This window comes from Garra rufa, chromosome 4 (genome assembly GCF_049309525.1).
Source record: "Garra rufa chromosome 4, GarRuf1.0, whole genome shotgun sequence".
NCBI lineage: Eukaryota > Metazoa > Chordata > Actinopteri > Cypriniformes > Cyprinidae > Garra > Garra rufa.
This window is the reverse complement of record NC_133364.1, coordinates 55,625,782-55,640,291: the sequence shown is the minus strand read 5'-3', so window position 1 is coordinate 55,640,291 and position 14,510 is coordinate 55,625,782. Positions and strand designations below refer to the sequence as shown.

The window sequence follows — 14,510 nt, the reverse complement described above, 5'->3', positions numbered from 1 at the left end:
CCTATAACAAACCATACATCAATGAAAAGCGTATTTACTCAATTTTGAGAAAAAAAATACACTTATGACTGGTTTTGTGGTCCATGGGTCACATATCAGCAAGGAATGTGTCACAATATACAGTACAGTATTGCTGCACTGATGTTTTGAGCACAGCCCTATTTATGGAGCCCCTTTTGTAGTGAAAAAAATATTACTGATTCTGTTGTTTGAGTCCTGAAACGCAATTAAAACTTCAAATAATGCATAATTTGTCCTATTAATGACATTTTTACTTGTTACATAAGTAACTGGATGCCTACAATGAGGTGATGGACCCGAGGGGCTCTTTAATGCCTTTTTTCAGATGCCCTTTTTATACTTTGAGCACCTGCCCCTTTAAAGGTCTCTGCACGGCCCTGGTGGACATTGAAAATGATGCATGTGTTTTTCCAAAAGTAAGTTATTGATTAATTTATTGATTGCCACTTTGAAAAGATTTAGTTTTCTGACTCTGACCTTTAATGCATTTGCTCTGTTTTGAGCCATACTTCTTTAGTTTATTTTGTCATCATTATTTGGTCCTTATCAATCTTTACTGACATGGCAATATTATTCTGGCAGTTCAAATTTTGGGCTGGTTTTTGCAAAATTGTGCAGGTTTTGGTGAGCTTTTGAGCTGGATATCGTCAACCCGATCTGGCAACAATGTCTGAGATGTTGAACATTTTTGCGGAAAAATTTCTGGCAACCCACAATGAGCTGCTATCGTCATCAGTGAAAGTGAAAGCAAAAGTACAAACTTGTCGCCATTTTAAGCAGGCATAATCGTTGATTTACAATACAGAACATCTCTACATCCTTATAGGATCGTTGATAATCTCTAAAGCAGCCATTTGTGAGCAGCTATCTGATGGGAATGTGAATCGGTATGTAGGACTATGTGTGTTTCGTGCTGACTGCTGTTCTTCAAAACAATGTGTAGCATTTGTGTTAGCATTAGTGATGGGAAGTTCGGATCATTTTACCGACTCGGATCTTTGAGTCTCGTTCAGCAAAATGAACGAATCTTTTTTCGAGTCATTTCGTTCATTTTACCAAAATATAATTAAAAAGCTACGTTTTACTTCCATAACACATGTAATGCTCATACACGTTTATATAACGTTGATCACACTACAAACAAGACAAAACTATAAGCTATTAGAAACAAAAGATTTATGCATTGTTTACCTGGGTCTTCATGATTAGCTCCCTCACTTCTATCTGCCCGGGTTCGAGTCGTTCGTTCATTACGTGACAAACCCATATAAGCTTAACTAACGCAGTCTGAGCCGGAAAGAGAATTGATTAGCTCATCTCTCGAGTCTTCGGGTTTGAGTCCTTCGTTCATAGTTGCGCAATTGCGCATGCGCGACTGAACGAATCACTCCCCGAGACGACTCGTTCTTCCCGAGTCACATAAAGATTCGTTCAAAATGAACGAATCGTTCAAGAACGACCCATCACTAGTTAGCATGTGACTCAGTTCCTAATCTACTTCTCCAACTCTTATTCTGATGAAATATGTACTTTATTATTGTTAATGTAAGAACGTGTGAGGCTTTAGGTGTCATTTTTATCCCGGTATTCAGCTTCACAAAAACAGTTTGTTATACTCCCTGTTAAAAAAACGAGTATATTTTGTTTTTTCAGCTTGATATCGCACACTGTAATCTATTAAATTAAATGCTTTATTATAAACATAAACACACTGGTTTGTAGCACACATAGTTGTTTCTGTTTACTGTTATTATTGTAGTTACTTAACTATAGGCTGATGCATCACAATTCTCACACATTGACACAACATTCTAAAATAAGGCGGATAAATGTTATTTGATTAGTTTAGTTCTTGTGATTGTTTCTTCCATCTAGAGTCAAACTGAGATCAAACTGATCAGATTCATCATGGAGGAAACTCAAACATCTGGAGATGAAGATTATTTTCCAGGATGCAGGTACTTCGAGTAAAATCATTAAATAACTTACGTTATATATGAGATGGCTAACTGAATATTTATTAAAAACAACACCATGAAGCCCCCATAAGAGCGTTTCATTGAAAATAATTTTTGAAGGTCATTTTGAGATGATTGTCATCATAAAGGATCTGTTCTGTTTTAGTCCAGTTCATCAGAAAAGATCAGAAGCAGAGTCCAGCTGTGTGTCTATGAAGTGTGACGTGTCTATGGATTTACCAATAAGGTTTAGCAGTGGAGATCCAAAGACTGGTCCCAGGTATAACCTTTGTATAAAAATATAATTACAGCATGATGTTTATATTATCATATATTTTATTGTATTTTACTTAACAATTTTTGTATAAACCGTGAATGAAAGATGATAAAGTGCTATTGAATTTGAAAGGGATAAATGTGTAGTTGAGTTGTTACAGTAATTTAAAGGATGAACTTTAATGTCTCTCTGTTTTAGTTCAGTTCATCAGAAGAGATCAGAAGCAGAGCCCAGCTGTGTGTCTATGAAGAGTGACGTGTCTATGGATCTACCAATAAGGTTTAGCAGTGGAGATTCAAAGCCTGATCTCAGGTATAACATTTGTATAAAAATATGATTACAGCATGATGTTTATATTATCATATATGTTATTGTATTTTTCTAAACAAATTTTTATAAACAGTGAATGAAATATGATAAAGTGCTATTGAATTTTTTTTTTACTGAACAATCATTCATTTAGAAACAACTTGCCAATATCAAAACATCATTATATTACAATATACAGAACAGGTGCATACAAATATAATAGAAGGAGTATGCCGTGTCTAAATAAATTAAATTCAAGTAATTGACACCATATTGCCGTTAATTTGAAAGTGATGCATACAGTGCTTTAAGTTATTTAAATGTTATTTAAATGCTATTTCTATGTGGTGATGTAATTTAAACTGAAACATAAAAACAGGGTGGGACATCTCGAGCACCCCCACCCACTTTAAAAAAAGGCCAATAATGTCACGGGGCGATGTAGTCAGGGTCCAATTGCAGGAAGGAATAATTTAATTAACCAAAGGCCAACACGGCACAACGCGACATGACATGAAATACAGAACCATGAAATACAAAACAATGCAACCAGACAGAGTGTTGGGAGAGGGGAGACTAAATAGTCCATGATAATGGGGATCATAAGCGGACACCGCCTCTTCGGAAGCCTTGTGAGCGTGCATCGCCGCCTCGAGAGGATCATCAGCGGGCGCCGCCGCTTTGGAAGTCTTATGAGCGTGCACCGCCGCCTCGAGAGGATCATGAGCGAGCACCGCCGCTTCGGAAGCCTTGTGAGCGTGCACCGCCGCCTCGAGAGGATCATGAACGGCCACCATCGCTTCGGAAGCCTTGTGAGCGTGCACCTGCGTGGCCGCCATCTCGCGAAGGAGCACCGCTGCCGCCACCATAAAGCGGACGCGCTCCAGCGCATCCACCACTCCGAAAGCGGGCACTGCCGCCTCGGAAGGAACGTGAGCGGTAACCGCCGCCTCGGGAGCCTCGTGAGCAGGCACCGCCGCCTTGAGCGGAACGTGAGCGGGCACCGCCTCCTTGAGAGGAACGTGAGCGGGCACCGCACCTGCATAAAATAATGCAGTCTGTTCAGACGTAGCACAGTGCTCATTAAATAAATGCACAACTGCTTTATAAACAAGTAAAAGTATTTTAAAATCTAACTTAACTGGAAGCCAGTGTAAGGACCTGAGGACTGGTGTAATATGCTCTGATTTTCTGGTTGTAGTCAGAATCCTGGCAGCAGCTTTCTGTATGAGCTGCAGCTGTCTAATGGTCTTCTAGGGAAGGCCAGTGAGGAGACCATTACAATAGTACACCCTGCTGGTGATAAAGGCATAAACAAGTTTCTCCAAGTCTTGATGGGAAACAAAACATCTAATTCTTGCAATGTTTTTGAGATGATGGTATGCTGATTTAGTTACTGCTTTGACATGGCTACTGAAACTCCAGAATCACACCAAGATTCTTGACTTGTTTTTTGGTTTTGACCCCTAGAATTAAGGTATGCATTTATCTTATGAACTTCATTTTTGTTTCTAAATGCAATGACTTCTGTTTTCTCCTTGTTTAACTGAAGAAAGTTTTGGCACATCCAACGGTTAATTTCATCAATGCATTGGCAGAGGGAATCAATGGGGCTGTAGTCATTTGGTGATAAGGCTAGGTAAATATGGGTATCATCTGCATAGCTGTAATATGCAATTTGGTTCTTTCTCATTATTTGACTTAGTGGGAGCATATACAGGCTGAACAACAGTGGTAAAGACTGTCATAATGCATCTGCAGTTGATCACAAGCAAACATCCGGCATAAATGTACTCTGTTTATTGAGGTTTTTGTTTCTTCCTGATTTCTTAAAGCTCTTGTTGACTTTGTTCATTTCCTCCGTCGTCTTTAGCTATTCGTTGGAGGATTGTAAAACACTGTTTTCCTTTTCTTTGCATTTTCCTACTTTTCTGCTTTGGAACAAATGTGCATTACAAAAAGTGTTAAACAGATCAACTGAAACTAAAATTATACAGAAAATTCAAGACTGATTTCTCTATCAATTTAGATTTTAATTTATGCATTCTTTATTTTTATATATTCTTCTTTTGATATTTCAGCAGAGCAGATCGAGATGGAAGCATATCTCCAGAAGCCAAATCTGTTTTCTGTCTGACCAACACAATTGTTACAGTGTCCCTAAATAAATATGTTCAACCAGTGAATGATAAACTACAGAGAGTCAAAGACCAGCACAAAACAAACATGAAGAAAAAGTATGAGAGATTATTTGAGGGTCTGAAACTGCAGGAGAATGAAACCCTCCTGAACAGGATCTACACGCAGCTCTACATCATAGAGGGAGAGAGTGAAGGAGTGAATGAAGAACATGAGGTTTCACAGATGGAAAAAACAGCCAAAACACAACACTCACAAGACACTCTGATCTACTGCAATGACATCTTTAAAGCCTCACCTGAACCAGGAGGTGAGGAGAAAGACCAAATTAAGACTGTTCTTACTAAAGGCATAGCTGGAATTGGAAAAACTGTCTCTGTGCAGAAGTTCATTCTGGACTGGGCCGAGGGAAAAGCCAATCAGGATGTAGATTTTATGTTTGTGCTTACATTTCGAGAGCTGAACTTGATCCGAGATCATCAGTACAGTATTCACAGACTTCTGCTGGACTTTCATCCTGAACTTCAAGATCTGGACTCAAAGATTTATGAGGAGTGTAAAGTTGTGTTCATCTTTGATGGTCTCGATGAAGGCAGAATCACACTGATGTTTTCAGATGATCAGAAAGTTTGTGATGTGACTGAGACTTCATCAGTGGGTGTGTTGATGTCAAACCTCATGAAAGGAGAACTGCTTCCCTCTGCTCTCATCTGGATCACCTCCAGACCAGCAGCAGCCAATCAGATCCCCTCCAAATACATCAACCGTCTGACAGAAATTCAGGGATTCAATGAGCATCAAAAGGAGGAATATTTCAGGAAGAGAATCAGTGACCAGCATCAAGCCAGCAGAATCATCTCACACATTAGAAGAGCAAGAAGCCTCCACATCATGTGCCACATCCCTGTCTTCTGCTGGATCTCATCCACTGTGCTTCAGAAGCTCCTGAAAGAAGATCTGAGTGCAGAAATCCCTCAAACTCTGACTGAAATGTACATCCACTTCCTGCTGATTCAAAACAACGTAATGAATCAGAAGTATGAACAGAGAGATCAACAGAAACTCCTGCAGTCAAACAGAGAAGTGATTGTGAAACTTGCTGAAGTAGCTTTCAAACAGCTGATGAAGAGAAATGTGATGTTATATGAGGAGGACCTGATTGAGAGTGGCATAGACGTCACTGATGCCTCAGTGTATTCTGGGATTTGCACTGAGATTTTTAAGGAGGAATTTGTGATTCATCTGAAAAAAGTGTACAGCTTCATTCATTTGAGCGTTCAGGAGTTTCTCGCTGCTTTCTATGTATTTTATGCACATGTTATCAAAAACAAGATACCACTGCATGAATTCAAATTTTACAAATTCAATGAACTTTCTTTGTATGATCTATTAGCATCAGCAGTAGATAAAGCCAATGAGACTAAAAATGGACAGTTGGATCTGTTCCTGCGGTTCCTGCTGGGCATCTCAGTGGAGTCCAATCAGAGACTCTTACAGGATCTACTGACACACAGAGAGAACAGCTCAGAGAGCATCAGGAGAACCACACAGTACATTAAAGAGAAGATCAAAGATCCATATGACGATTATTATCATCTCACAGCTGAAAGATCCATCAATCTGTTCCTCTGTCTGCTGGAAGTAAAAGATCAGACTCTGTCCAGAGAAATTCATGAGTTTGTGAAATCAGACAAACATTCAGAGAAGAAACTCTCTGCTGCTCGCTGCTCGACAATCGCCTACATAATTCAGATGTCAGAGGAGCCGATGGATGAGCTGGACCCCATGAAATACAACACATCAGATGAGGGGAGAAGGAGACTAATACCTGCTGTGATCAACTGCACAAAAGCTCTGTGAGTGTTAATTATTAACAAATGAAGAATCACATTTAATAATGAATCTGGCACATTAAAACTATTTTAAAAACTAGAATAATTTCTTAAATGATATATTTTCTCCCAAATAACAAGCTTACAGTCTTAAATGTATACTGACATGCCTTTTAATTGTTATTTAAATGTATTCCCTGAAGTTCACTTATACTGTTAGTAAAGTTTTTAGCATAAAAATAATGCACAACATGATTAATTTTACATCTGCCAGCCACAAGTGCCCTTGTATGCCAGCAGAGTATACCACTCGCTCTAAAGGCATCACTGACTTCATTTCCCATAGCTGACTGCTCTGGGCATGATTTTAAACAGGCTCTCACATGGGAATCACAGGGCAGGAAGGTATATATAGGGTTAGCAACCATTAAAATAGGATATGCTAGTGATCATGGTGGGCAAATTTCCATTAAAAAGAAATGGAGAAAAAAAAACATGGGAGAAACCAGGCTTAGTCAGTGGGGTAGTTCTGTACTTTGTTCCAGATTCCTGTGCACAGATAACTGGAATCTTTCTTTACACAGTGGTCTTTATTGTTATTTCATTATTGTTTTAATGTTATTTATGCAATTATTTAATATTTTCTAGTCTTTCTGGCTGTAATTTCACTGGTCAGTGCTGTCAGAGTTTGTCATCATCTCTACAAACCCCAAACTGTGTCCTGAGGAAGCTGGATCTGAGCAACAATGACTTGCAGGATTCAGGAGTGAAGCTGCTCTCTGATGGACTAAAGAATCCAAACTGTCAGCTGGACATACTGAGGTATTAAGAACTTTTAAGTGATAATGTACAGTTAACTGTTCATAATGCTGATGTGTGTTTGTAGTGGAGATAAAACAGTGTGAAATTTTCATATTACATTTAGAGTGACCAAAATGATCAGTTATCATTATTGTGACAGTGTTTTTAAAATATTTTGACTGAAATCATTTCAAAAAAGTGTATTCTGAAAAAAACTAACAGTTTTAGCAGCATTATGCCATTTTTTTGCGTAAAAAAGTAATATGCATAAACAAAATAATAACATTAATAATGATGGCCAATAAAAATGTTGGTTGAGTGATTTAAAACATTATCTACCAACACTGTACTTCATGTTCAACTGTAGTTTTATAAAATGATGAACCTCACATTTCAGACTTTGGCTGAAACATTTGGAAATCCCTGCAATAATCATGAAAACAATGTCATTACTTGCCCAAAGATCTTAGAATGTATTATTTGTCCAGACTTGCAGACTTCAAATGTTTCTCAAGGTCGCTGGATATGATGTTTACATAGTTTCACAGGTAAACATCATGAATGTTCAGAAAATTTGATTGTTTTTTAATTGGGTGCTTTTTTACCCAAATTTAGCAAAATGGTATGACACAATAAATTATGAATGATTTACTGGCATTGTGACAAGTCAAAGTTTATCTATAAAGCACTTTTTAAAAAACAATGTTTACCAAAGTTCTGTACATGCATACTCAATTTAAAACAGTAAACACATAAAAATAAATATACAAGAGTATGAGTTTTGAGACTAGATTAAAAGCAGAAAGTGTTTAGCTCTGCAAACATGTAAGGGAGGCCTGGCTAATATCCACATAATGGACACTGCATTAATGCAGGCGAGTTGAAATATAAATCTGTATAATTCTTTTGGATTCATTAAAAGATAGAAAGGGCTTGACTTTATTTGATTGCCACCAGGAAAAAAAAAACTTTTTTTAATTATTGAATAAACATTTTTTTAAAGATTTATCCAGTTTAAAGTTACTGTCCATAATAACCCCCAGTTTTTATGGTTTATTGTTTTACATATGGTTTTAAAACACCAAGTGCTCCAGTTCACTGACACTGAGATTTGCAACTAATAGACTAATACAATTTTGGTTAACTTAGCCTTTTCTTGTCAAATAAAATTTACTATAAGTGTCCTATTCAGGGGGCAGTCCTAAATATTTGTATGGCAAAAGTGTGATTACACTGTATTCAGTGAAAACTCAGTGCTGGATGATGATGCCAAAGACCAGGCAGGAACACCATGAAACAGATGATGAGCTTGATGATGAGCTTGACTAGAGCTTGCTTATGGACTGACGTGCGCTCTGCAGCAGACACATGGACTGGAGTGGTTTCTGGAGTAAACTCGTGGGGTACAATGGGCTCTGGATCAGACTCAGGAGGGAGCAGAGTGTGACCCAAACACACAAAATGGCCTGTAACAGGGAGAGAAACTGACAGTAGGACCGCCACGGAGACTCCCAGACATGGTACCACCGCAGAGATTCCAGCTGCTCAGGCCGCCAAAAAAGGTGTGTCCTCCAATCTGGAAGCCAGTCTCAAGTGCCTAGGAAGTGCCTTGACAGCTTCACATGTGACATTCATTTCGACCAGAAACACTGATGTGGATATGCCACACCCATATCACCCTGCAACCCAAGACTGGTTGCCCATTGAAGCTAAGCAGGGTAGAGCCTGGTCAGTACCTGGATATGAGACCTCCTGGGAAAACTAGGTTGCTGGTAGAAGAGATGTTAGTGAGGCCAGCAGGGGGTGCTTACCCTGTGGTTTATGGAGGTCCTAATGCCCCAGTATAGTGATGGAGACACTATACGGCAAAAAGCACTGCCCTGCAAATGAGACATTAACCCTCCTGTTAACCTAAAATCCGCTAACACCTTTTTTCCACTGGGGTCAATTTGACCCCAGCAATTTAAAACCTCCAGAATATGATTTTTTTTACTAAAAGGTTAGTATCAGGTAATTGATGTCTTTGTTGAATACTTAACAACACTCTGAAACACTACCCCCCACTTCACTGTCAAACACCTGTGACAAAATCCCACTGAAAGAGAACCTTTGCTTAGAGGCCATTTTCAATTGAGAGAGCATTTCAATTGACAGTGGTTCTCGCAATACTTCAGGTATGGTTGTGTTAGTTTTTTTTTTTTTTTTTTTATTATACTTAACATATAAAATTATAGTGCACATTATAAAATCATAGCATGTTATAGTGACCTCAACATAACCCAAAACAAATGTGTGTAAATTTTTTTATATTTCTTATGTTTTATACAGCTAAAAGACCCTGGGGTCAAATTGACCCCAAAGAACACCGATGTGACAAAATGTGTACAGGGCATTGAAAAAATAATATCATGTTAATTTTATGTTTACCAAGTTTTCCCCATTAAATTAGGAAAAGTCATTCAATCTGAAGCAAAAAAGTCAATTATATATGTACATACGTTAAACATTGAATGGGGTCAAATTGACCCCAAGGATAACAGGAGGGTTAAACCAAGGTCCTGACTCTGTGGTCAATAAAAATCTGATGGCACTTCTCATAAAAAAGAGTAGGGGTGTATCCCAAGTGTCTTGGCCAAATTCCCTCCTCTGGCCTTTGTCAATCACGACCTCCTTTTATTGAACTGGCTCAATCACTCTCCCCTCTCCATCTGTAGCTGTTGTGTGGTGAGCACCATTGTACTGTGGCTGCCTGCACATCATCCAAGTCGATGCTGAACTTTGGTTGTGGTTGAGGAGCGATCCCCCCATAAGATTGTAAAGTGCTTTGGGTGTACGGCAATACACAATGAAAGCATTGTATAAATGCTTCATATGAATACTTCATTCATTCATTCATTCATTCATTCATCAATTCATTCTTTCGTGTGGGCTCCATGATGGCTGATGACTGAAGCCATGGCAGACATGACAGTTAGTCACTCTGAAGTGGTGTCCATGATGGGTCAAAGCTCTGGAATGGCATTTATACAAGTGTATGCCAGTTCGTGCCAGCATGCCTAGGAAAAGCACACGAGAGTCATTTTGAAACATCAATGCAAATAAAATGATAACTTGAAACACAATACTTTCTTTACTGAGGTGAATATCTCTGTTCTGAGAAAGTCAGTAAAATACAGCCTATGCGTGGAAAGTGTACTCTTTCGTATAATCATAAAAGTTGTCTCTCACGTTCAATGTCACAACATTCTGTTAATGAGCTGTCTACACTGCACAATGGATGTCTTATTTATATCGGATCTACACTTTGTTATAATGAGAGGATTCCCAAGCTCACTGAACTTCAAACTCTGCATTTTGAGCAGTGAGTGGATTCTAACTTAAACACTTCTGGTCATTACGTTGAAAAAAAAAAAACGTATATACCTATTAGCTGCATTGTTCAATGATGCAAATATGTTTTGGCAATATCAGATGGGGCCCCCTGATTCCTCCGCGGCCCTAAGCAGCCGATAACCGTGCTTATTTGTTAAGTCCACCCCTGCACACACACAGCGTAATCTGACAATGCTTGCAAGAGGCAGCAGTAATATTTGAAAATAAGCTCTTGTTTAGTTTTGTTCACTATTGCCTTAGACAATGATATAGTTTATATAGACAGTTTATACAATGCCCAACAATCCAGGGAATGAGGAGAGAGTAGCACCTTCAGTTTCAGGTTTTTGTATTTTTGTATTGGTGTGTGAATTGATGACAGCGTTGATAAAGCACAACTCCCATACACCTTCACCACTCATGCATCCCTGTCAGTGATGCGCGGGTCAATGTATAAACAACCCGAACCCGTCCGACGTTTTCAACTAACCCGGCCGCAACTCGGACCGCAAAATAAAAAAATAAAATATTGTACCCGACCCGCTTCCTGACCCGCATGTTTAATATTTGCGACTGACACCAGCAAATATATAGCGGCTATATGCGGTGGAGATGCGTTCACTGTCAAACATTAATTCACGGCATTAATTAATTTATAATTAATTTTGTCAAAAGAAATGTTCTTGATTACAAGAAAAATACAGATTGTTCTTGTTGTGATTTAGTTTGTCTTGCCTTTATACAGATTTAAATAGTTTCATTTTCGAAGTAGGCTACTCTAAATTATGTCAGTGATTCTCCGATGTTAAATATGATCAAGAGTTATTTTATTTCGATCTACAGTGTAATAAATGTTAAGAAAAAGATTAGCCTGTATAGCCCTAAATATTAGAGACTACAAGCTAATTCCTTTTTCCTTAACTTTTATTCTTCTAAAAATTATTAAGAATATTAAATCAACTTAATAGGCTAGGTTAACGACTTTTCTTATACAAATATAACGTCTAGGTTACGTCGGTAACCCTCGTTCCCTGAAGGAGGGAACGGAGAAGTTACATCGGGATCTTGCTTGAGAGACCATTCATCTCTGAGCCTTATTCAAAAGACCAATGAAAATTGGCGAGTGGTGTGTGCATGTCAGCCACACCCCCGTACATACGGGTATATAAGATGGCGACGCGCACCACTCATTCAGGCTTTTGCTGAAGAGCCGGGAGAGCCCGGCGTCACCGCAACGTCAGGTCGTGGCAGGGGAATGTAACGTCTCCGTTCTCTCCTCCAGGGAACGAGGGTTACCGACGGTACCTAGACGTTCCCCATCAGTCGAATCACTTTGAAGTTACATTGGGAACTTAGACCCATGAAATAGGCCACGAACCTGACGCCGCGTTACACCCTACGCCACGTGCAGACAGGCGGACGTGTCCGCAGGCGGGTACGAGCGTAACCTTCCCAACGCCCTGGGGGCCAAGTAGGGGACCCCACAGGGGTGCCAGTAGTACTGAAGCAGGGGTTGGGGGGGGCGGAGCACATGAGATATTTTACATGTGGAAATGAGAGTAATTCGATGTATCCATAGGAGTCTAGGGATACACGAGGGAAACCACGGCCTTCTGGCTGACCGGGGGAATAATACTGAGATATTTTGCCACAACCTTGCGGGGCGAAGGAGACCTGGCAGGAGCACAGTCAGTATCTACTCCGCACTAGGCTGACTGTGAGGCATGGAGGACCCAGGTTTGCCTCTTGAAGGGAACAGCTGGGAAATGGCGCACGGATCCCGAAGGAATGGCACAGCAAGCCGGCACCAGCCGGTCTCCCGTTTGTCTGATGTCTATGTTAAGACACGGGAGGACACGGCCTCTACGCGGAGGTTATAGAACCTGGCGAAGGTATTAGGCGTCGCCCAACCCGCAGCTCTGCAGATGTCTGTTAGAGAGGCGCCATGAGCCAACGCGTAGGACGAGGCAACACTCCTTGTGGAGTGGGCTCGAAGTCCTAAGGGGCAAGGCTCTCCCTGATATAAATAAGTAAATATACATCTACATATGTACGTAGAGCGCGAACTGGGCACAGTAGCGCAGCGGTTGGGTCTGCCTCCTCCAGGAGCAGAGCTTGCAGGTTCACCACCTGATCGCGGAAAGGCGGGGACCTTGGGCACATAACCGGGCCGGGGTCTCAGGATAACGTGAGAATCACCGGGCCCGAACTCTAGGCACGTTTCGTCGACAGAGAAGGCTTGTAGGTACCCTACCCTCTTGATGGAGGCCAACGCCGTCAGGAGCGCTGTCTTAAGTGACAGATATTTCAGCTCAACTGAGGCGAGTGGCTCTAATGGGGTGTCCCGTAGGCCTCGGAGGGCGACGGAGAGGTCCCAAGAGGGTACGGGGTGTGGTCTGGGAGGATTGAGCCTCCTGGCACCCCTGAGGAACCTCACGACCAGTGGGTGCTTACCTAGGGATGTTCCATCCACTGCATCGTGATACGCTGCGATGGCCGCAATGTACACTTTGAGAGTTGAAGGGGACCGCCTGCGCTCCAACTTCTCTTGCAGGAAGGAAACCACAACTGCAATCGTGCATCTCTGGGGGTCCTCTGCTCGAGAGAAACACCAGTCGACGAACAGACCCCACTTCAGTGCATAAGCCTGCCTTGTAGAGGGGGCCCTGGACTGAGTGATAGTGTCTATCACGGCCTGTGAGAGGCCAGTGAGGTCTGACGCATCCCGTCCAGGAGCCAGACGTGCAGGTTCCATAGATCAGGACGCGGGTGCCAATTTGTGCCCATCCCCTGAGAAAGAAGGTCCTTCCTCAAGGGGATTTTCCAGGGAGGGGCTCCCGCGAGGGAAATGAGTTCTGGGAACCAGGTCCGGGTGGGCCAGTGTGGCGCAACCAGCAGTACCTGCTCCTCGTCCTCCCTGATCTTGCATAGGGTCTGTGCAAGGACGCTCACTGGGGGAAAGGCGTACTTGGGCCCCGGAGGCCAGCTGTGTGCCAGTGCGTCCCTGCCGAGGGGAGCCTCGGTGAGGGAAAAAAACAACTGGAAGTGGGAGGATTCGGGGGAGGCAAACAGATCTATCTGGGCCTCCCCGAAATGGCTCCAAATCAGCTGGACTGTCTCGGGGTGGAGCCACCATTCTCCAGGGTGGGTGGACTGCCGTGAGAGCTGATCGGCCGCACGGTTGAGTTCCCTTGGTATGTGAATGGCACGTAGCGATTTCAGCCACGTTTGACTCCAGAGGAGCAAATGGCGGGCGAGTTGTGACATGCGACGGGAGCGAAGACCACCCTGACGGTTGATGTAAGCTACGGTCGCAGTGCTGTCGGTACGAACAAGCACGTGTTTCTGATGCAACACAGGTCGGAAGCGGCGAAGGGCCAGAAACACCGCCAGCAACTCGAGGCAATTTATATGCCACTGCAGTCGAGGTCCTGTCCAGGAGCCCGATGCTGCTTGCCCGTTGCATACAGCACCCCAACCCGTGGTAGAGGCATCCGTGTAGACCACGGTATGCCTGGACACCTGTCCTAGGGGCACCCCCGCCCGTAGGAAGGCAGGGTCAGTCCACGGGCTGAATAGGCGGCGACACTGCGGGGAAACGCCAATCCGGAGTGTGCCACGGTGCCATGCCCATCTCGGGACTCGGTCGTGTAACCAGCGCTGAAGCGGTCTCATATGAAGCAAGCCCAGCGGCGTGACCACGGCTGTAGCTGCCATATGCCCCAGGAGCCTCTGAAATGTTTTGAGAGGAACCGCTGTTTTGTGTCTGATTGTTTTCAGACACTTCAGCACCGACAATGC

General features: G+C 42.1%; 1 protein-coding gene across 1 annotated transcript; it reads left to right on the top strand.

Moving 5' to 3' along the window:
• Nucleotides 1-785: 785 nt before the first annotated feature.
• Nucleotides 786-6,564, top strand: LOC141334178 (protein NLRC3-like). Its single transcript, XM_073839307.1, has 5 exons — nucleotides 786-908; nucleotides 1,897-1,979; nucleotides 2,146-2,270; nucleotides 2,460-2,568; nucleotides 4,668-6,564. Exons 2-5 carry the CDS (start codon nucleotides 1,930-1,932, stop codon nucleotides 6,562-6,564), a joined length of 2,181 nt encoding a protein of 726 aa, XP_073695408.1. The 5' UTR covers nucleotides 786-908; nucleotides 1,897-1,929.
• The last annotated feature ends 7,946 nt before the right edge of the window (nucleotides 6,565-14,510 follow it).